This window comes from Scyliorhinus torazame, chromosome 4 (genome assembly GCF_047496885.1).
Source record: "Scyliorhinus torazame isolate Kashiwa2021f chromosome 4, sScyTor2.1, whole genome shotgun sequence".
Lineage (NCBI taxonomy): Eukaryota > Metazoa > Chordata > Chondrichthyes > Carcharhiniformes > Scyliorhinidae > Scyliorhinus > Scyliorhinus torazame.
This window is the reverse complement of record NC_092710.1, coordinates 106,453,136-106,469,083: the sequence shown is the minus strand read 5'-3', so window position 1 is coordinate 106,469,083 and position 15,948 is coordinate 106,453,136. Positions and strand designations below refer to the sequence as shown.

The 15,948-nt window shown below is 46.8% G+C and overlaps 1 protein-coding gene across 8 annotated transcripts in view; it reads right to left on the bottom strand.

Moving 5' to 3' along the window:
- dst (dystonin) overlaps positions 1-15,948 on the bottom strand; it is a 779,292-nt gene that overhangs the window by 530,747 nt on the left and 232,597 nt on the right. For all 8 annotated transcript variants that reach the window (XM_072498412.1, XM_072498427.1, XM_072498428.1 and 5 more), the window contains one exon: positions 7,623-7,712. In XM_072498412.1, the coding sequence (XP_072354513.1) occupies positions 7,623-7,712 (90 nt within the window). The remainder of the gene's footprint in view (positions 1-7,622; positions 7,713-15,948) is intronic.

Sequence of the window (15,948 nt, the reverse complement as noted above, 5' to 3'; positions counted from 1 at the left end):
ATAAGTAGAGCAAATGTTTTGGTACATCATCATATTGACATTTGAAGCTATTTTGTGTAAACTAAATTATTTTTTAAATGAAGGCGAGAGCACTTTGGAAGCGCCATAGTGTTTCTGAACATCACAGAATTAAGGCAGATCCCCAAAGAGTAGGAGGATACATGTGTAAACCACCACCATAATCTAACGTATTAGTGCCAAAGGTAAGTAGGAAATCTGTTTGAGTGGGAAGGGCAAAGAGCAAGAAATGTATTTTTCTATACCAATAAAATGTCTTCCCTTAATGCACATCGCCTGTTTGGTGGCCAAAGAATGAGGCATAGACTGATTGTTTCAATAAGAGATTTGTCACCTCTCTCAGTAGCAGAAAATGCTGTCAAGGAATTGTCCAGGGTGTGAAAAGGAAAGCATGACTTTCAATTGACCAAAGGCCTTTTTTTATCTTTAAAAGGACCATGTTAATAGTTTGTTTTTACCCATACACAGTTTCTATGATCTGATTACGAAAACAATCATTAACAGTATACGGTAAGAAAAGCAGTATCAAAGTGTCAGTGGCTGACTCTTAACTGCCTTTTGGAATCAAAGTGTCTATTAATGCCCGTCTCAGCCATTGATTTGGAGAATGAGCAGGATTTACAGTAGGACTCACAGAAAACCGTTGAGTCTATAATAATCTGAATCTAATTATTCAGCAGAATCTATACAAATAACACAGTACAGCAACAAGTCTACAGAGTCTATTTAAAGCAGTGTCTTTCGGAACTACAGCAAACCGAATCGTTAATAAAACTTAACGTAAAGCCTCTTTATCAAAAGCAGGATGATGTTATTCTCTAGTAAAATGCAGCGAGTGGAAGATAGCTGTATAATACAAAACATACAAATAAAATCAATCCTAGTCACTGACAGCAGCGCAGTCTCCAGTGTGACTGACAGGAGGGTTACCCTATCATCTCCAGTCATGCTAGGAACAATGGAAACACTAGGTGAAGCCGCAAACTTTTCCTTCACAGTTTAGTTAGAGAAATTTGACCATAATTCAACAACTGTTGTTCAGCAACTTACATTCTGTAGTGATATATATGAAGTGGACCTCTGGGTTTACATACACTTAGCCAACTCTGCCTCAAGTTTGTTATTAGCTTGATCTGAGAATAGTGCGTCGGAATACAATAGTTTTTTTGATATCTATTATTCAAAAGGATTTCAAAAAGCAATCAGCAGCAAACACACAGGCACACTGGTCAGTCGCCAGCGTTTTCACATTGGGCGGCACAGTGGTTAGCGCTGCTGCCTCACAGCACCAGGGACCCAGGTTCAATTCCAGCCTTGGGTCACTGTCAGTGTGGAGTTTACACATTCTTCCCATGTCTGTGTGGGTTTCCTCCGGTTGCTACGGTTTCCTCCCACAGTCCAAAGATTTACAGGTTAGGTGGATTAGGTGGATTGGCCAGGCTAAATTGCCTCTTAGTGTCCAAAAGGTTAGGTCGGGATAGGGTGGAAGCGTGGGCTTAAGTAGGGTGCTCTTTCCAAGGGCCGGTGCAGACTCGATGGACCGAATGGCCTCCTTCTGGACTGTAAATTCTATGATTCTATGTGAGTATTCTTGTTACATTACAAGCTTAAAGAGTGAAAGTTTTCCATATTGACTTGATTGGTACAGCAAGAGAGAAACAGAAAATATAACGGGCACGATCGAATGGCCATGTGGCCGATAGAATACGGGAGACCGCGTTCCAGGATCTATTGTGGGCGGGATCACTTTTGTCAAATCATATTAGAGCAGGACAGCTAGTCTCACTGTAATATGCAGTTTCCCTAGGCACCCGAGGCTTTGAGATTCATCCCCTTCGCCTCGGGAGATCTTGGCCAAGCGCTGTTCAGTACTGGCCTCCACTCGTTGGGTTCTCCGTGGGAATCAGTGGCCCCAGATTCATGCCCTTTGGGCAGGGTGGTACCCTGGCACTGCTGGTGCCACCTGGAAAACGTGGCACAGCCAGCTTGGCACCCTGGCTGGCACTGCCAAGATACCAGGCTGGCATGTTTTGCGTGGTGGTGATTGGGTCAGGGTTCCCTACCCGGGTGTTGGGGACTGAGAGATCGTGATGCCATTTATAAATGGCAGAGTTCCTCAGTGCAGAAAACGGGGCTGTGCGCTGTTTTGGCCACGGCATTCCTCACTGAGGCCCCCTATCTAATCCGAGTGACATTTGATAGCATTGTGTTTTGCAGCACTGCGAACACCGGGAAACACACGGCTAACACGCTCGCTATGGGACTTTGTTCCCATTTCGTTAAATTGTGCCCTATGGTTCAACTTTTCAGGGAATTCTTACCAGTGTGTCTAAAAGCCTAAGATGATGTCTTTATGCAAGTTTTCAAAGAGGAAACATGCAATCTTTTAAAAATTGGAATGCAATGCTCGATAACAACTTGTATTTATATAGCACCACCGACAGTGAAAACATCTTAACAGTCACAGGAGCCTAATCAAACTACAACACTGCGCCACAGAACAGGAGGCTTGGATGGGGGTCAAATACTTGCTGAAAGAGATAGCTTTTAATAAAGTAAATTTAGAGTACCCAATTATTTTTTTCCAATTAAGTGGCAATTTAGCGTGGTCAATCCACCTAACCTGTACATCTTTGGGTTGTGGGGGTGAGACCCACACAGACATAGGGAGAATGTGCAAACTCCACACGGACAGTGACCCGGGGCCGGGATTGAACCCAGCTGCTCAGCACCGTGGACAGCAGTGCTAACCACTGAGCCACCATGCCGCCCTAAAGAGATAGGTAGTGTCTTAAAAGAAAAGTGATTTTAAGGGTTAGAGGTGGTTAATAGAAGAAATCCAGAGCTTAGGGCTCAGGCATTTGAAGGTACAGCCTTCAACGTTAGGGCCAAGCAACTGGTAGTGTGGCCAAGAGCCCAGAGTTCTTGAAGGTAGCAGAGCTGGGAAAGCTTAGAGGTGGCATGGAGAGAGTGGAGGAAGGGTTTGACACAAAGATAAGAGCTGTGAAAATCATACTGTTGCAAATCAGGAACCAGTGTGGATCAATGAGCACAGGGGTCATGGGTGAATCGATCTTGGCAAAAGTTAGAACGCAGGCAGAGTTGGGATAAGTGTATGGAGTCAGGTCTACTGGGGCAGTACTGGAATTGGAGAGTCTGGAAGTAACCATCCCATGGATGGAGAATTTCAACAACAGATGAGGCTGAGACAAGGTGGAGGTCGAAGCAGGTGGTCATTGGAAGTGAGTGGCGAAATGGAATCAGAATCTCAGCTCGGTCAAATAGGATGGTGAGCTTGCAAAATATCTGGTTCAGATTCAAACAATGACTTCGGAGATGAATGGAGTCAGTGGCTAGGAGCTTAACTTGGAGCAGGGGCTTGAAGAAAATGGTTTTGGCCTTCTCAATATTGAGTTGGAGAAAATTCTTTCTGGCTGATCCAGGACGGGACGATGGGCAAGAGATTTGATGGAGGGGTCAAGGGAAGTGGTGATGCGTGCGTAGATAAGAAAGAGGAGGAGAGGATATCCCAAGGTTAGATCTTTTGGGGTGTTCAGAGGGAACAGTGCAGCAACAAGAAGAGAAGCCATTTTAGAAGATTCTCTTTCTACATTTGGACCACAAGGAGTGGAATCGTATGAATCATAGAAACCCTACAGTGCAGAAGGGCTTGGGTAGGGTGCTCTTTCCAAGTGCCGGTGCAGATTCGATGGGCCGAATGGCCTCCTTCTGCACTGCAAATTCTATGATTCTATGAAATCCACCTACCCTGCACATCTGAAATGAAAATCGCTTATTGTCACAAGTAGGCTTCAAATGAAGTTACTGTGAAAAGCCCCTAGTCGCCACATTCCGGCGCCTGTTCGGGGAGGCTGGTATGGGAATTGCACCGTGCCTTGGTCTGCTTTCAAAGCCAGCTCTTTAGCCCTGCGCTAAACAGCCCCTATCTCTTTGGATTGTGGGGGTGAGACCCACGCAGACATGGGGAGAATGTGCAAACTCCACACGGACAGTGACCCGGGGCCTGGATCGAACCCGGGTCCTCAGCGCCGTGAGGCAGCACTGCTAATAACTGCACTAAAGGGGCAATTTAAATACAAGTTGTTGTACCTGTTCCAACACTAACACAATGTGCATTCTACTGTGTGACACTGTCTCTGAAAAGGCTAATTCCTGCTGCTGAATGGATGCACACTCAGCCCACATTGTGGCTGCTGAAACCTTTGCCCAATTCCTGGGAAATTACCTTGATTTTGACACAGGAACTGAAAGCTCCGGTTTCCTCCCACAGTCCAAAGACATGCAGGTTAGGTGGATTGGCCATGCTAAATTGCCCTTCATGTCCAAAAAGGTCAAAGGGGATACTGGGTTACGGGAATACGGGGATGGTGTGACCAAAAAAGGTTTAGAGGGGTTATTGGGTTACGGCGATAGGGTGGAAGTGAGGGCTTAAGTGGGTCGGTGCAGACTCGATGGGCCGAATGGCCTCTTTCTGCACTGTATGCTCTATGAGTGTCACAGAACAAATAAACATAGAGAAACATCTCGGAATTCAGATGGGATTCATTTGAATTGCTCGCAGTAAATGCAATGTGCTTTGAGATTGGAATTGGAAGGTTAGGAAGGAAACCACAAAGCAATGGGCTTCCCTGGTTGGATAGGCAGCAAAAGATGGGATGGGGTCAGAATAAAAAGAGGCAGGGATGGAAAATTCACCGAGGCCACTAGAACACTTGAATGAAACATTAAGATCGTCAGAGCGGGATTCCCCCCCGGCAGGTTTTCTAGTGGCGGAGGTGGCTTCTGGCATCTTCTGGTGCCGCCAGGGTCTACAGCGTTTTCCGTGGCTTGCCCGTGCCGCTGTTGGAGAACCTGCTGCAGGAAGAGCTGGAAAATCCTGCTCTCTGTCTCACTACCACTTGCACTGCAGAGATGGGATGCTGGATTTCACATCAGAAAGACGCCCCACTGAATCATATCTCCACTCATTCCTTTGCCAGCAGTTGGCGTGCCAGGTTACAAGCATGCCAACTAGAGACTCAGATAGGACACATATATAGTGTTTTCATCACATGACCTTGCACTTCCAAACCACCCCATCCAAGTGAACAACCTTCTTTGCATATTTACAATGAACATTTTGCTTGTTAGTCAGAAACAAAGAAAATTAGGGGCTGGTTTAGCAGGGGCTAAAGAGCTGGCTTTTAAAGCGGACCAAGGCAGGCCAGCAGCATGGTTCAATTCCCGTACCAGCCTTCCCGAACAGGCACCGGAATGTGGCGACTAGGGGCTTTTCACAGTAACTTCATTTGAAGCCTACTTGTGACAATAAGCGATTTTCATTTAATTTAATTTTCAATTAACAATTTGCTTTGAATATCCCAATGATTTTATTTCCGGGTTTCTCATGACAGTATCCTGGAGACTGGGCATGCCTGGAGTGTTGGCAAACCCCCCTGCTGATATGTATTAACAAAGCTGGATTGTGAGGAATCGCAGTTTCACTATTATGGAAAGAAAATGAAACTAAACTCTACACCAACAGCTAGGAACATCTGTTACAAAAGGTGCCTGTGGGAGTCAACTCAACTGACACGCGAGTTTAAACAATGAGGTAATTGAGCCTTCTCCTAACACTGGAGACCAATCGTGGAGACACTCTCTCTCCCCCCCCCCCCCCTTCCTTTCAGATTGATGGAGACACTTTATCACGAGAGATCCTCCTGCTAATTTTCCAGGATTGCAACTCATCTCCTGCCAATATTTACAGCAGAGGTTCTGAACTCCCACGGGAAATTCAATCCCTGGATTCATTACTTCAGCAAACGGTACCAATTCTGATCGAGGTCCACCAATAATATTTTGACAGATTTAGTTGCCTCAATAACAAATGCTTACAATCCATTACAAATTCCCAGTGATTTCCCCCCACACCCCAAAAAATTCTAACTTCACTTTGGGCAACCTAATTTGAAATTGATGTGGGTGTTCTATAAACTCTGCCCAGTATCCTTTCTTCAAAGACAGTTCCTTGGAAACATGTACAAGTTAACTAATAGGCAGGAATATAATTCCCCCCCTTCCCTGCCTCCAAGAATTTATTCAGCTGGATTCTCCGTTGGCGGGATCCTCCGCTTCACAGGCAGCGCACTCACGCCCGCGGATTTCCTGACGGCGTGGGGGTACCCACAATGGCAAATCCCATTGACTGGTTGCTGGGATGGAGCATCCCGCTGCCGGTGGGGGCACGCCAAACCAGAAAACAGGTGTGGCGGGACGGAGAATCCCACCCATTATTTTTCCCTATTTTTGAGGGGGAAAAGAAAGCTTCCTTCCTGGGCAGTTCCTTAGGATCAAGGATAACCTTTGATCACTGCAGCCCAGTGGGCTATGAAATAGCTGATAAGTGCAATGCGCCACCTATTGCCAGCTAACTGTGGTCAAATGTGAAGTACATTTTGTACGGTGCTCCCAGTTAAAAATACCACTGTTCCCATGATGTATCAAGTTGGATGGCACACTCATCTTGACACCTGTGCTAACAGGGGGCCCCACACTGCATTGTCTCTGCCAGAAATTAGTGTATGTTATCAGAATACTTTTCAGTTCTGTTTCTGTTACACAATCTCTTCACCAACCAGTACAAGAAACATTAGTACAGTTACTGGGGGCTAGTCGAGCAACCTACCCCCTTATCACCATCACCATCCTCATGCTGGTCACACGCGCATGCTTCTGCTGCACTCACCAACCGTAACGTCTTCAGTATATCTCGCTCCCTTGGCTATCGAACCATACAGGAGGTACAGGAAAAGAAGGACAATAGGCACAGCACAGACGAGATGTGAAGAAAAAAGTTGTATGAAATGAAAACAAGGAAACATAAAACAGAGAAAAGCAAACAAAAGAAAAAAGGAAGTAAGGCACATCCAGAAGAGACCTCGGCATTCTTACACTTCAACGGAGGACGTGGGCAGTAGGTGCATGGTGACACCTTCAACTCCCAATTTCCCGCCAAGTCACACACCATACCGACTTTGAAATATAAATCACCCATTCCCACAATCGCCAGTGGGTCAAAATCCTGGGACCCCCATATCCAGCAGCACTGTTAGGAGCACTTTAACCACATGGACTGCACCAGTCCAGGGCGGCAGGCTGCTCATCGCCACTATAAGGGCAATTAGGATGGGCAATGAATGCTGGCCTTGCCAGCAATACTCACATCCCAAATATAAAACATCACGTCCAAGACCCTCTTTCTAAGACTCAATCAATTGTGCAAAATACTTCCACCTACATCCATCTGGTTTAGACATTCCCTTTCCAAAATAAGTCTAAAAAGGTCTAATTTCCAAATGCCCAGTGACAATATGCAACAGAAGCCGTATACGTTCCCCGAAGAGCACAATTTGAAAAAGAATGGGGCTGTTTTTACAGAATTAAGAATACAAATAAATCCAAAACTTGTAACAACTAACTATTCAGCATCTTTAGTATGAAAGAAAATTAAACACAGGAAAGTGTGAAACACATTTAGAGAGAAGTTCCTGCTGCACCACTAAGGGTTAAACTGTTTCAAGTCGATGTACAACTGGACTCACCAGAGTGTCCCCAGAAAGAGCTTCCAGCAGAGAAATCAAGTTGTGTCCATCTCGCAAATCTTCATACAGGTCATTCACGTGTTTCCGTACCTGCAGAGAAGGAGCACATCAGTGAATTACAACAAACAGTGGTCAACCAGGTCGCTTCAAACTCTTACAAAAGGATGATCTAGTAGATTCAGCAATCATCAAGAGGAGACACACCATCCGGACAACAGAGTTCACCTCTCTTTTCACCTTACCCAATACACTGTGGGAGCACCTCCCCCTCATGGACTGCAGCGGTTCAAGAAGGCAGCTCCCCACCACCATCTCAATGTAATTAGGGATGGGTAATAAATGCTGACCTCGCCAGCAATACTCATATGAGGATTTTTTTAAATTTTAAATTAAAAGATTTCTTTAATGATAGTTTCCCAGGCCTCGCCGATGGCAGCTCTAATCTGACCCAAGGAAAGCGACATACGGTCTGAATTTTAACCCAGCTCAGGAACATGGCACTTTACAGTTTTTGTCAATATTAAAACAGCGTCTAGCACGATCCAATCAGTCACAGGCATCAAATCTATTGGGATGCAGAATACCAAGTCAGAACCAAAAGCGGAATTCTGAAATACATGTCTGTGTTTGATAAACTCAATTGTTGAAATCAACAATGTAACAATGAGTATTATAAGGGGACCATTCCTTGTCAAAGTAACCACAATTGCAAACTCACAAGATTTGATATACCCTTTGCAAAATGTATATATAGCATACAGGCTCCTGAACAAGAACAGCACTAATACAGACACATTTGTTATTCTAATCATGCTTTAATTCACAGGCCCCAGTAAAAACATAATCACTCGAAGAATTGTTATTCAACATGGTTCTTTGCAAAACCTGCTGTCCCTAACCAAATAGATCCATGGCAACTTAAAAAGCGTAGTCACAGGCGAGGGGTAATCCGGAGGAATGCTAAAAGTAACAACAGCGGGATTCTCCGCCCCACCGGCAGCGCACCCATGACCGCCGGTTTCCCGACGGTGTGGGGTGGCCCACAATGGGAAACCCCATTGGCCAGCTGCAGGAACGGAGACTCCCAGCGGGAGAGTGCCACGCTGGAAAATGGGGCTGGCGGGATGGAGAATCTCGCCCCAGATTTCTCAGGCCTTCACTAACTGCTACAGATTCTGATGGTCCACATTTCAGCCTTAGTTACGTATTGATGACAAGACAATGAAACAACTCCTTTGCTCTTTGAAATAGCATCAGAAGATCACAGGCAGATGTAGCCTTGATTTAACACCTCATTAGAAACATGGGGCGGGATTCTCCATTCCGCCGGCAGCGCACCCGGTGGTGTGGGGTGGCCACAATGGGAAATCCCATTAGCAGATGGCAGGATCAGTGAATCTCGCTGCCAACGAGGGCGTGCCACCCAGGGATGCGGCCGGCAGACTGGAGAGCCTCGCCCATGGCCTCTCAAATCCCTTAGTTACTGCAGTGGATTGTTTGCTCAGTCCCAGTAGTGTTTTGGACGCCCAACCTCCTGACTCAACAACAAGAGCATCGGTTTTTGTGATAATGTTAGTGTTGCCCACATTTTAGCCTTGACAAGGTTCTAAAAGGGGATATAGTTACTATCCTACATTTTGTAGTTTGGTTTCACAAGTTGAGTGTAGCAGTGAGGAGTGTAAAGGAGAAAGTCATCAGTAGGCACAAGTTCTTGACTGCATTCAAGCCCAGTTGGTCAGGAGAGAAAAAACATACCCAAGAGTTGCATTAATATGGAACCTCAGGGCTTCTCAAAATGCCCTCCAATTAATGAGTTACAAAATTGGAGGAAATAAAAGGTGTTTGCTGAAATTAAAGGCGAAAGAAAAATAACACCAGTTGCGAGAATGGTGAAAATGAATTCCCGAGGCAAGGGTAATAAGGTTTATGGAATAAAGGTGAATAAAAAGAGCAGCCATGATGTAGTCAAATAACAGAACAGGCAAGAGGAGCTGAATGCCCTCCTGTAATTCAGAACCAGTGCCCAAGACATTGCAAGATGCAGCAATTGACTTTATAGAATCATACAGGAGGCTATTTGACCCATCATGCCTGTGCAGGCTCTTTGAAAGCGCTATCCAATTACATCCACTCCCCTTATACTTTGCCCATGGCCCTGAGGAATCTTCTTCAAATATTTATTCAATTCCCTTTTGAAAGTTATCTCTGAATCTGCTTCCTTACGGCAATCCATTCCAGATTGTAACAACACATTCACTTTAAAGAAAATTTCCTGTTTGTTTGTTTGTCAATGACCTTAAATCTGTTTCGTCTGGACTGATTCTGCATCCCCAGCACAGAGCCCTAATGGACAGCAGCTTGGGTCAGAGATTTGGGCCAATTGTGATCAAACTCAATCTTTACTCAGTGCTTTCATTCATACACACACAGCAGGGGGTGTTCAGGATCGTTGAAGTCATTGTCCTGTATCTCTGAATAATGCAGTCAAGTTTATAAGCTGGAAACAGGAAATAGCATCAATGTTGCCGGTTCCTTCTCTATATAAACTAAAAATAGATAACTTTTGCGAGCAGTGACTACATTTCCCAAAGCTGAATATGCCACGTTCACTTAAAGCTAGCTATAAGAGTGATACTGGAATTATTAGTTGAATTGTGCCATTTGAAATGAACTCAGGTGACCTGTTGTCCTTCCATTACCAATTGTTGCCTGATTTTGTGATTATTACATCTTTTACATGATGCTTCACTACGTTGGAGTATCATAAATTATTAGTTGTACATCGATGTACACTCAAATGCAAGTTAGATAGATCGATGCCACAGAATGTTGTGGGATTCAGTGTATGTGATCATATTATGATACAATTCTTATAGGATGGAAAGTGAAGTCATCAAATCCAAAATTAGGCTCCCAAGTCTAAACAAAGAAAACTACAAAGTGTGAATCAAGCGTCTAGTGAGAAGGAGGAATTGAAGGAAATCAGTATTAGTAATAATAAACAAATGCTGGAGCAATTGATGGGACAGGAATGTGACAACTCCCCAGGGTGTGGTAACCTACATCCCACGATACTAAAGGAGGTGGCCGTGGAAACAGTGGGTGGGATTTATCGACCACCCCGCCGCAAGTTTATCGGCAGCGGAGGCTACCCGCCTGTGGGGTCTACCGATCCCGCCATTGTTAACGGGATTTCCCACTGATTGCACCCCTCATCGCTGGGAAACCCTTGCGCCAGCGTGGGACCGGAAATTCCCACTGGCGTGAACAGCCGGTAAATCCCACCCAGCAGATGTCTTGGTTGTCATCTTGCGAAATTCTGTAGATTCTGGAACTGTCCTGCCAGATTGGAGGGTGGCAAATGTAACCCACGCTGTTAAAAAATTAAGGGGAAAAAAACAGGGAATTACAGACTAGTTAGCCGAACATCAGAAGCATGGAAAATATTAGAATCTATTATAAAGGATGCAATAGCAGGAGACTTGGAAAATATCAACAGGGCTATGGAAATCATCTTTGACAATTGTACTGGGTTTTTTTTTTGAAGAGGTAGCTATTAGAATAGAGACGGATGAATCAATAGATGAGGAAATTTGGATTTTCAGAAAGCTTTTGATAAAGTCCTACACAAGAGGTTAGTATTCTAGTTAAAGCACAGGAGATTGGGGGTAATATATTGGCATGGGCTGAGAATTGGTTAGCAGACAGGAAACAGAAGCCGGGAGTTTTTTGTTTTTTTTTAATTACTTTTATTCAAATTTTTATCAAAACATAATTTTTTGCATAACTGTTAACAACATTTAACATAACAAAATAAATCTTAACCATATATACAGAAAAAAGAACAATACTATGTAACAATTCCCCCCCCTCCCCGGGTTGCTGCTGCGGCTGACCTTTACTGCTCTCCTAGTAAGTCGAGGAACAGCTGCCACCTCCGAGAGAACCCCATCATGGACTCTCTCAAGGCAAACTTTATTTTCTCGAGACTGAGAAACCCAGCCATGTCACTAACCCAGGTCTCTGCACTCGGGCGCTTCGAGTCCCTCCACATTAAAAGGATCCGTCTCTGGGCTACCAGGGAGGCAAAGGCCAATACGTCGGCCTCTTTCGCTTCCTGAACTCCCGGATCGTCTGACACACCAAAGATCGCTATCTCTGGACTCGGCACCACCCGCGTGCCTAAGATCTTGGACATTGCCTTAGCAAATCCCTGTCAGAATCCCTTAAGAGCCGGACATGCCCAGAACATATGGACATGATCTGCAGGGCTTCCCTCGCACATTTATCCTCAACCCCAAAGAGCTTGCTCATCCTGGTTGCACCATGTGTGCCCGGTGGACCACCTTAAACTGGATTAAGCTAACCCTGGCATACGAGGAGGAATTGACCCTGTTTAGGGCGTCCGCCCACAGGCCCGCATCCAGCTCCCCACCTAGCTCCTCCTCCCATTTGCCCTTAAGCTCCTCCATTGGGGCTTCCTGCGCCTCCTGAAGTTCCCGGTAGATATCCGATACCTTCCCCTCCCCTACCCAGGAGCCGGAGGCCACCCTATCCTGTATCCTGCGTGGAGGTAGCAACGGAAATGTCACCACCTGTTTTTTGAGGAAGGCGCGTACCTGAAGGTATCTGAAAGCGTTTCCAGGGGGCAAACTGAATTTCTCCTCAAGCGCTTTCAGGCTGGAAAAGGTCCCGTCCACGAACAGGTCCCCCATCCTTTTAATGCCTGCCCTATGCCAGCTTTGGAACCCTCCAGAGGCCAGGATTCTCCAAGCTCCCGCACCGCAATCGTGCCTGGTGCGGGGAAGGAGAACGGGGCGTCGGACCCGCGATGGACCGGAGAATCGCCGCCAGCCGTGCAGTCGGTCGACGCGGCGCCAGTCGGGGGCCGTTGAAAGAGGCCCACGCGCCGATTCTCCACGGTCGACCGGCCGAGTTCCCACCGGCATGGTTCTCATATGGTTCCACCCAGCGGGAGCTTGGCATCGCGGCTGCGGTGGACATCCTAGTGGGGCTGGGGAGGGGGCCCTCCACAATGGCCAGGCCCGCGATCGGGGGGGGGGGCCTACCATCTTCCACACCAGCCCACTGTGTGGGTCCGCCATGTCGCGCGGGGCTGGCGCCGTGGTGCGCATGCGCGGACCCGCAGCTGGAAGAGCAGGGCCCCATATTGGCAGCAGGAGCTGCGCGGCGCATGCCATGGCCCTGCTATCCCCCTTAAAACGGAAATCACCCCGGAGAGATTGGTATTCATTGGAATTTAGAAGAATGAGAGGGAATCGCATTGAAATGTTTACAATTCTGACATGACTGGATGGACTGAATGCAGCGATGTTGTTTCCTCTAGATTGGGGGGTTGGGTGTTTAGAACAAGGGTGATTGTCTCAGGATACAAGGTGGGCCATTTAGAATTGAGATGCCGAGAAACTTCTTCGCTCAGAGGCTGGTGAACCTGTGGAATCTTCTACCACAGAAGGCTAAAGTCGCTGATTATATTTAAGAGGGAAATGAGATAGATTTTTTAAAATTGGAGTGTGGGCAATGCTGGCAGAGCCAGCTAAGGTCAACCACATTGCTGAAGATCTGGAGTCACATGTAGGCAGACCAGGTGAGGATGCCAGATTTTTTTCCCCCCCAAAGGCCATTAGTCAACCAGACCCAATAGGTCGTTAACAACAATCGACAATGGTTTCATGCTCATAATTAGACTTCTAATTGCAGATTTTCATTGAATTGAAAGTTCACCATCTGCCATGGTGGGATTTGAACCCAGGTCCTCAGAGCTTTATCCTGGGTCTCTAGATTACTCGTCCAGTGACAATACACTAGGCACTACAGGCTTCAATGGGCATGGGGAGAGGGTTGGAGTATGATATTGAGAAAGAGTATCAGCCATGATCATATTGAATGGCAGGGCAGGGACGAGAGGCTGAATAGCCTATTCCTGCTCTTATTTTCTATGTTTCTTTCAGTATTTGGAGCCAAAACATGTTGTAAGTGCAGCAGATTTGGAAGTCGCAAGTGACTCTAGACCTAGTTTGAGCATTGGCTTTAGGTCTGTTGCAGACTCATTGGCAGGATAGGTTGCTATGATTAGTCAACAATTCCATTATTGAACAACACAACTACCAAGAATGGTAGAAGGCAATATAGATGGAGCTTTGTCTTTCTTTGTCTAATAATTCCCACGTACACACAACTGCCCCTTGTTCAGTCCTCAACATCTTTGAACAAGGATTAACTGCTCTCTTGTAACAGAGCTTATTTTGGTTAATGTAGGAAGTCTCAAGAAAGGGTCAACATTAAGCACTGCACAATAATAATCTTTAAAAGAAAATAAGTAAATCTAAACACAATTCCGTTATTCCTACACATCTCAGTAACAAATGGCTGGTGAAGCAGATGGTCTCACTCAACCAGGGAAATTCTTCACTATTTGTTGAAGCACAACAAATGTCGTTAGGCAAAGTGTGAATGCAAAACTTTAACCCCACAAGGTCCCACAAAATATTCCCCACAGAAAAATAAAATATTCCTCACAGGTTTCTATCCTGAAACATTGCAACAATCTATTTAGTTTCTGAAGACACAGCCTTCACCGGTCTCCCAATGCCAAATGTACCATTGGCGAGAGCCCCTGTTAACTAAAAGTGGATGAAGAGATACAGAATTTTATTGTCTCTCTCCCGCTGCACCGACCTGTCTTCTCTCCCAGTGCTACAATGGAAGCTTTCAGTCTATTCATTGGAGGTTCTGCTCAAAATGGTCTGCAAGACCAGTTGGGGGCGGGTGGAGGGTATTGACGGCACATCAAAACTTCCATCACCAGAAATATGTGTCGGACTGTAGTGCATTTAATAGCAACCCCAAATTAAACATCTGTCTCAAAGAAACATAAATCTCTCATGGATGATGTGAAGAAGCAGAAAAGATTGTGAAGCACAGTATGGTCAATGGTAAAAAAACACATTTTATCACTCGGCCTCATACGTATGAAACTTGCAATCACTGCACCAAATGTATTATGTAATTCTGCACAGATTTACGTTTGATACTCAGTACATTTTTGGCACAAATTATAAATAATAGTCAGCTTTATTATTGTCAAAAGTAGGCTTACTTTAACACTGCAATGAAGTTACTGTGAAAAGCCCCTAGTCGCCACATTCCGATGCCTGTTCGGGTACACAGAGGGAGAATTCAGAATGTCCAAATTGTCGAACGGCATGTCTTTCAGGACTTGTGGGAGGAAACCGGAGCACGCGGAGGAAACATACGCAGACACGGGGAGAACATGCAGACTCCGCACAGACAGTGCCCCAAGCCAGGACTCAAACCTGGGACCCTGGCGCTGTGAAGCGATGGTGCTAACCACCGTGCTACCGTGCCGCCCATAAATCAGGGGTGAGATTCTCCGACCCCCGCTGGGTCGGAGAATCGCCGGGGCTGGCGTGAATCCCGCCTCTGCCGGTTGCCGAATTCTCTGGCACCGGAGATTCGGCGGGGGCGGGGATCGCGCCGCGCCGGTTGACGCCCCCCCGCCCCGCCCCGTGGTTCTCCGGCCCGGATGGGCCGAAGTTCCGCAGCTAGAATGCCTGTCCCGCCGGCTTGGATTAAACCACCTCTCTTACCGGCGGGACAAGGCGGCGCGGGCGGGCTCCGGGGTCCTGGGGGGGGCGCGGGGCGATCTGGCCCCGGGGGGTGCCCCCACGGTGGCCTGGCCCGCGATCGGGGCCCACCGATCCGCGGGCGGGCCTGTGCCATGGGGGCACTCTTTTCCTTCCGCCTTCGCCACGGTCTCCACCATGGCGGAGGCGGAAGAGACCGTCTCCACTGCGCATGCGCGGGGATGCCGTGAGCGGCCGCTGACCCTCCCGCGCATGCGCCGCCCGGCAATGTCATTTCCACGCCAGCTGGCGGGGCACCAAAGGCCTTTTCCGCCAGCAGGCAGGGCGGAAATCAGTCCGGCGCGGGCCTAGCCCCTCAAGGTTAGGGCTCGGCCCCTCAAGATGCGGAGGATTCAGCACCTTTGGGGCGGCGCGATGCTGGACTGATTTGCACCGTTTTTGGCGCCGGTCGGCGGACATCGCGCCGATTACGGAGAATTTCACCCCAGAAGTGTAACATCCAGATTTCGTTCAAGTTCAGCACCAAACTGCTGACATTATGGGAAGCCCACTTCTACTGCCTGGGATTACATTTGCTGCTAACACATTAGCTAGTTGGCCTGTCAACCAACTACAGCATTGGCTAGTTAGCCTGTCAACCAACTACGGTGGTGGCTAGTTGGCCTGTCAACCAACTACAGTGTTGACTAATTGGCCTG